This window comes from Simochromis diagramma, unplaced genomic scaffold (assembly GCF_900408965.1).
Source record: "Simochromis diagramma unplaced genomic scaffold, fSimDia1.1 OVJJ01000758.1, whole genome shotgun sequence".
Lineage (NCBI taxonomy): Eukaryota > Metazoa > Chordata > Actinopteri > Cichliformes > Cichlidae > Simochromis > Simochromis diagramma.
In genome coordinates this window covers 52,112-60,139 of record NW_024387529.1, presented here as the reverse complement: position 1 = coordinate 60,139, position 8,028 = coordinate 52,112, and the positions used below count along the sequence as shown (strand labels likewise).

Below are 8,028 nucleotides of genomic sequence, written 5' to 3'. Positions count from 1 at the left end.
GAGCGAAAGAGTTAGTGGGCTCAGAGTTAGAGGGTTTTCCTCCAAAAGCTTTATCAACTTGCCACTTGCATATACCAGAGACTTCATCCCACTTGAACGTTCACACATTCCCACCTCTGAAACTGCCAAAAGATGGGAACATCTAATCAGAATAGCACAGGAGATGCCTGAGTTAATGGATTGCAAGGTCGTGCTGTTAATAGGCTACGACTGTCCTAGAGCACTGGCACCATGGCAAGTAATCGCGGGAGGTGACGAAGAGCCATATGCAATCAAGACAGACCTGGGCTGGAGCATTGTTGGCAGTTCACAAAAAATGGCAACATCAGCAGAAGTGACAGGCCTGTGCCATCGCTTATCTGTTAAGGAACTTCCACCCTTGACACCAGCCACCATCATCAGAGTGCTTGAGTCAGACTTCAAAGACACAGCTCCTGGAGAAAAGAGCATATCACAAGATGACATACAGTTCATGCAACTGCTAAATGAGAAAATACACCAGAATGCTGATGGGCACCTAGAGATGCCACTTCCCTTTAAGGCACGCCCTCAGCTGCCAGAAAATAAGCGTCTGGCTCTGGTGCGACTTAAGCACCTGAAAGGGAAGTTTGAGAAAAATCCCAAATTTAAGGACGATTATGTAAGGTTCATGGACAATGTCTTCAAGGAAGGTGATGCTGAAAGAGCTGAAGATGATCCCAGAGAAGGAAATATGTGGTATATTCCACATCAAGGCGTCTATCACCCGAGAAAACCGGAAAAAATCAGGGTTGTGTTTGACTGCTCTGCAAAGTACAGTGGCACAGCTCTGAATGATCACCTCTTGACTGGACCTGATCTCATCAACAGTTTGACTGGAGTACTCTGCCGATTTCGCCAACACCCAATTGCAATCATCTGTGATGTAGAGAAGATGTTTCACAGATTTCATGTAAACAGAGAGGACAGAAATTACTTGCGATTCCTGTGGTGGGAAAATGGTGAAACAAACACAGAGCCAAAAGAATATCGCATGAAAGTCCATCTTTTCGGGGCCGCATCCTCACCAGGTTGCGCAAATTATGCAATGAAGTATCTTGCGAGCCAAAATGAAAGGGAACATCCCACAGCAGCCAACTTCATCAGAAGTAGTTTCTATGTTGATGATGGGCTAATCAGTGTAAAAACTGTGAATGCAGCCATTGAACTAGTGAGAGATGTGCGGAAGGTGTGTGCAAAGGCAAGACTAAGGCTCCACAAGTTCATATCCAACAACAGAGAAGTCCTGGAGTCAATTCCACATAGTGAACGAGCTAGTGGAGCCCAGGATGTGGACATCAGCCATCATGAACTCCCAGTTCAGACTGTGTTGGGAGTAAGGTGGAGTGTAAGCAGTGACACCTTCTCCTTTAAAGTTGCCCTGGAGGAGAAACCAGTAACACGACGGGGAATTCTGTCCATTATAGCCTCTGTGTTTGACCCATTAGGCTTCTTGGCTCCTTTCCTTCTAATAGGAAAGAAAATTCTACAGGAAATGTGTCTAAAGAGCATTGGATGGGATGAGCCACTGCCTGGTGAATTGAAGCCACAATGGGAGAGTTGGGTCACTGATCTGAAGAACCTGCAGAGACTCCAAATCCCAAGATGCTTTGTACCTGAAAGCCTTGGGAAAGTCCAGAGAATAGAACTCCACCACTTTTCAGATGCGAGCAATCGTGGGTATGGTCAGTGCTCATATGTTCGGGTGATGAGTGAAGACCAAGTGCATTGCTCCCTAGTCATGGGCAAAGCAAGAGTTGCACCCACAAAAGTTGTAACCATACCAAGGCTGGAATTAACAGCAGCAGTGGTGTCCTCAGCAGTCAGCAGAATGCTAAAAGAGGAACTGGAGCTCAAAATTGACCAAGAGTATTTCTGGACTGATTCACAGGTGGTTTTGGGCTACATTAACAACGAAGCCCGCAGATTTCACGTTTTTGTTGCTAATAGAGTGCAAAGAATCAGAGAAGCAACTGATCCTGCACAGTGGCACTATGTTGACACCAATCAAAATCCAGCGGATCACGCTTCCAGAGGCCTCACAGTAGTGGAACTGATCAGTTCAAATTGGCTCATTGGACCTCATTTCCTGTGGGAAAGAGAGTTTGTCACACCAGACTCAACTCCAGACCTTCTGGTAGGTGATCCAGAGGTCAAAACGACACAAATACTACAAACAAAGGTAGTAGAGACAGGAACTTCTTGGAGAGACTCAAAAGGTTCTCAAAATGGCATACAGCAGTAAATGTAGTTGCTGGCAGCAACTAGCCAAAAGAGCCAGAATACAACTAGGAAATAGAAAACTATCGAAAGAGGGTGAAAGGCTCAATAAACCATCCACTCTTGAACGCCCTATACATAAATTAGTGGTCCTAATAGAAAGTAACTAGAATGTTCCAGTGGAACTTCTGTAAGTGTGTATGGGATGGTTAAAGTATTAGGATTGACTTGCAAGTTTGTCACAATTAAGTACTGTTTGGTTCTGTAAATTCCTAGATTTATTCAAATTATTTACAGATTTCATAAATCATAGTAATTTGGTGGGAGTGTAACTGTCCCTGAGACAGTTAAAATAAAGTTGGTTATTTTGTGTTTCTGTGATAGATTCATGCTTAATTTAGTTCATTTATTTATAAGAGTAAGATGATAAAAGTGTAACATTAATTAAAAAACATGTCTAAAATATGTGATTACAAAATATGGGTTTGTTAAATATGTAAAGTGCTGTAAAGTTTGTATGAGGTAAAGTTTGTAATTGTCACATGACCAGAGTTTGGTTGAGAGCACAATCACGGCATTGTGGAGCTAGCATGGATACGTGGCTACAGATGCATCTACAGCCTCAGCGTTAATGTTATTCTGCATGTGGTCCAAGAGGCGCACACGGTATGGTTTCATGTATATTGTTTGTATAATGTTGCATACGTGTTCTACAGTGGTAATGAGAGGACATTTTTGTGATATCCATTACTGTGCATTTTCTCTGTTCTGCTTGCACAAGACTGTTTATGGACACTGATATGAGAGACTGATAAGCTCAAAACATTTATGTTGTAAACTTTGTGTTTCTTCAGTTTTCACGGTGTCTGAAGACAATAAGAGTGAGAGAGAGAGAGAAATAAATTTCCGAAGACATCAGTATGATGCGTGGCCATTCTTTGTTGGACCCCTGTAGTTACACTAACCATATATGCTTAGAGGTGTAGAACCAATTGTGTAATGATAGTAGTCTTTAAAGACTTTGTGTGACTCCAGAGTGTTCTGGCATTCACACCCACGTCCTGGGATCATGGGGGAGGTGCTACCTTCTTATTGTTTTGTGGTAGGATGTCTGTTTTAGTCTAAGTGCCTTTTGTTTAGATGAACTGCTGGACTTCCAGACCAGCAGGTTTAGGGAAGTCGTTTATGGGGTCACACTCTGACTCCACACACACACACACACACACACACACACACACACACACACACACACACACACACACACACACACACACACACACCTACATAACATACAGACTGGTACCTTTGTTCACGTGTATGTTAATGAACCTATGTATATTCATGTAACCTCAATAAAAGAGCAGTGTTACGAGGGAACGGACGAGAGCGACTGTGGTCAAGCGAAGGAACGGCGTTGGTCCAGTTCTCTCCCGTGCACGAGAAACATAAAGAACTACTCATGTCTTGCTTTGCTGTGTAGCTGGATTGAACGATCCAGCGAACAGGTTTATGCTACAAACCTATCAACCATCAATTTCACACCGAGCCTCGACTCTCACGGCCCGGTACCAAACGACTCACGGACCGGTCCGTGACCCGGGGGTTGGGAACCGCTGAGTTAACGCATGAGTAGTTCAGGGCTGCACGTCATTTTCATTGTTAATATCTTTGTGAAAAGCACATTGATGTGAAAATCTTCATGAGAGTCAGAGGCCCTACAACACGATTAAAGATTCATTCAAAAGAAAATCACAAGTTATTATCATCTTCAGAACATTTCATTAAACATTAGAGACAGACTGCTGTGTACATCTCATCTCTATCCAAACAACCTACAGTCCACAAACACATCATGAACCAGTGCTCTGGGCTGTGGTCTGTCCCCAGTTACATGGATCAGCTGGTTCCCTGGAGGTGACTGCTGCTGTGGTTTGGAGCGGATGAATAAACCTGAACTGAATCAGGTGTCCAGTTACTTTTGGTCCCTTTAAACCAGGCTGTCACATGTTCAGGATGTGAAACTCCTCCTCCTCCTCCTCCGTGAAAATGAGTGTGGGTCTCAATCAGCCAAGGTTTTGGGTGAACCCATTGTGAGATCTAGCCCCACGCTATCATGTGATTTCCTGTGATCAAATGTCCCAGGATGTGAGTGGGCGTTAAGGCGTCCATGTCCCTCTTCAAGCAACTTAAAGAAGTCCAGACGCTTTTCTTTCAAGCTCCTTCAACAACATCATTCATAGAACAACTTCCAGCTTCTTTTGCTCGGCTACAGTTTGGATGGATTTGCATTTAAAGATGCAACAAGACTAAAATGGTTAGGGTCAGGAGGTCAAAGGTCAGAGCTCCTGTGGGTCTGAGGGCGGCCTCACGCTGGAGAAGGATGAAGGAGTCTGACCTGAGCCAGTGTTTGACATGAACACATCAGCACTGCTGTCAGTGAGCCTAACGACAGCCGTTAGCATCATTTCAGTGTTTCAGTCATAAAAACACTTCCTGTCACTGTGGTGGTTACAGTGACATCATGCAGTTTGTGCTTTGACCTCCAGAGGGCGACAAATCAGCACAGACAGAGAGCTCCATTCAAACTTTGCTGCCATCAGGAATAATTCTTCAAATATCATCATCAGTGTTTGAGCAGTTATGATATCAGGGACAATCTAGACATGTGTGACAATACTGAACATGTCACATGATACACCTCAGACATCATGTGATCCACTCTCAGTCTGCACTTTCATTCATGACTTCAACAGGTTGAAATGAGCTTTGAAGAAACATCAGTGAAATAAATCTTTCATGGATTCATGTGAGCAGCAGATGAACTTTGTACCAACAACATCTTCAATAACAGAGTCTGAATGAAGCTCAGGTGTTGATGCTGCTCACTGATTGGACGCTTGCTTTCAGCTCTGCTCTCAGTCTTTACTGCACAGGTGAAGGTAGAAAGTGTGACTGGATCTATAGACTGGAAACAGAGAAACATGCTGAACATTTGAAGCTTTGCAGCAGAAATGTTCATGTTACAAATACAGCAGAGCTGATCTGGGATCAGTGTGTTCACACCTGCAGCTACAACAAGGTTTCATGTCTCCACACGTCAGCATGTGAACTTTACTCTGACTCAGTCTGAGCAGTCAGACGGCATATTTTTAAAGTTAACACATCAGCACACACAGAGCTGAGCCCCTCCCACCTGTGCTGAGTTTCAGGTGGAGCCCCGCCTCCTTCCAGGAAGCAGCTCACCTGTGTGTCCGTGTTTAGTGTCCAGGTGTGGAGTGGAGCTTGTTGTTGGTGTGTGAAGAAACTGTAAGTTTGCTTTGTTTCCTCCTTTAACAGTTTGTCTTTAGGAACTTTACTGTTTGTTCAGCTCGTGTTTGATTTCTTCACACAACAAACTGTGTGTGTTTGTATTTCCGGTCTCTCCATTAAAGTCAGTGTGTAATGTTTCCTGGCTAACATCAGCTGTGTGCAGCTTAGTTCAGCACAAATCTGCCGCTCCATAGTTCACGGTAACGGACTCACAGCTGGACCAACGAGGCCGAGTGTGTCCGCCACTCTGAGCTACGTTCGTGTTTGTGTACTTGTAGTTTGTACTTTGTGAGTTCACTCAGAGCCCACAGAGGACGCAGCGTACGTGATGACGTCACAGCCCTTTACCTCCTTTACTGTCACTGTGATTAATATTTACACACGAGACACCTGCAGAGCTCTGACGCTGAGCTAGTCACACAGCATGCTAACGCTAAGCTAACGCTAAGCTAGCCAAGAACCCAGAGTGACGTAAAGCTGAGTAAACACTGACCCCAGACCAGCACCGTGATAAAGTGAGCTGCTGCTGCTGAACTTGAACAGGTAACAAAGTGATGAGCAGTCAGGCTGCAGGTTTCTACCTGTTCATGCTTCTACAGTAGAATCACTTTGAAGTGTCTTTGTGCTGTTTCATCTTTGATTTGTGTTCATAAACACTCAGAGAAACATCACGTGACCTCATCAGGATCTGTGTTGGTGTGTGGGGCTGTACCTCAGCTTTATGTTGTTACATGCTCATTTGTTCATTTTACACAGTAACATCAAAGTAATGTTATGAGGAGTAATGAAGTAACGTACTCCATTACTTTTAATTAAAGTGTTCTGTGTAATATGTGTAATAATGACTGTTTTGAGTAATGACCAACACTGATCACAACAAAGAGGAAATGCCTCCAACATGCACAAACATTTGACCCACAACATGCAGTTAATGTGCACAAATGTCTTTGATATGCTGCTCAGTGATGGTGGTGACTGTCAGAGCAGAGCTACTGAGAATCAATAAGTAATATCAATGATGGGATCAGAATCACTAAATTCTTCTCATCCCTGTCAGTATCATACATGTGCTGTATAATGTGATAAATGTAGAGGTGCTGGCTGTTCTCTCACTCTGCTGTTTAGCTGTAAAGGACGCCTCCCTGCCTTTGTCTCATTCATGTAGGTTGCTGTTTTAATTAGTGATGTGCGATACCACTGATTTCCTTTCCGATCCGATACCAAGTAATATTCAGGGTGGTATCGACGATACTGATCTGATACCGATACTTTGTACAAAAACTTATTTTATTTATTGTATCTCAAATTATAGCATCATAATGATTACAGGACATCAGATTACTTGTTCTTATCACTTAATAATGCAGAGTTCATCATATAGAAATAAAAAACTGAAGTTGTGCTATTTGAACACGTTGCCTGCCTGCAGCACTAAAGGACCCGTGAGAGACGTCTGTCTCGCCCTAGCAGCACCTGTCCCTGTCCTCCTCTTCAGTTCACCTCAACATACACTCGTCATATTCTGTGATATGATTTACTCTGAGGTGTTTGACAAGGTTAGTGATGTTGCCACAACCATACATGCCAACACTCCTGATTTTTCCGGGAGAATCCCGAATTTCAGTGCCCCTCCCGAAAATCTCCCAGAGCCACCATTCTCCCAAATTTCTCCTGATTTTCCACCCGGACAACAAAATTGAAAAACCATATCGCAGAATTCATAGCACGGCCCAGCCAATTCCAGTTTCCAACAATGGTGGCAGCTGCTTAGTTTTAATATTACTCTTATTTCTCTTTCTGGGTCGCAAAAAAACTTTTAACATATTTTCAGGTGAGAATGTAGCTGTGTAAACTTCAAATATCTGAGCCGACCGACACATCGTCTTCAAATCCCCGCGGTCTTTCACTACTCGGGTCAAACATGATATATAAGTCACTTTGATAACTTAAAAATGTTCTTGTTTGGCTTTTTCAGTGTTTTATTTGTTCGTGAGTAAATCGGTTTGGCTGAGATTAAAGTTATTAGATTAGATTAAATTACATTTGACTTTATTAATCCCTCGGGAGGGTTCCTCCAGGGTCTTCACACAGCTGAATAAACGTCAAACAGAAAACTGATTAAACAAAGTGTGAGACGGTCGAGAGTTTAGGTCAGCGCCAGGTTATATTTTAGATAGCAAGGAGCAGACGGCAGTTTCACTCCACCGAGGGAGCTCATGATGTACTACCCGGCTTTCTTTAGACCGCGAAGGCCGGGTCCTCAGGTGGAAGCAGCCTCTGAATTTGGACACCCCCGCTGTTTCCGGACATTTAATGTATTTTATCCGATAAATAAACACTGTAAAATGTATTTATCCCCCCCAACAGCCCTTTTGAATATCTCCCTAGTGTGGCCACAACGCCTCACTTCTTTGCCACATGTATCGCAAACCACGTCTCGGCTGTTTGTGGAGGTAAAATACGTTCGCACAATTACGCTCA

General features: G+C 43.5%; 1 protein-coding gene across 1 annotated transcript; it reads left to right on the top strand.

Moving 5' to 3' along the window:
* The first annotated feature begins 251 nt into the window (after positions 1–251).
* On the top strand, positions 252–3,203 carry LOC120727350. The gene is made up of 2 exons (XM_040021585.1): positions 252–2,904; positions 3,093–3,203. Exon 1 carries the CDS (start codon positions 317–319, stop codon positions 2,261–2,263), a length of 1,947 nt encoding a protein of 648 aa, XP_039877519.1. The 5' UTR covers positions 252–316; the 3' UTR covers positions 2,264–2,904; positions 3,093–3,203.
* The last annotated feature ends 4,825 nt before the right edge of the window (positions 3,204–8,028 follow it).

What these genes read in the sequence shown, in the direction of transcription:
- LOC120727350 (XM_040021585.1), top strand. Translation starts at nt 317, where the DNA reads ATGGCAACATCAGCAGAAGTGACAGGCCTGTGCCATCGCTTATCTGTT.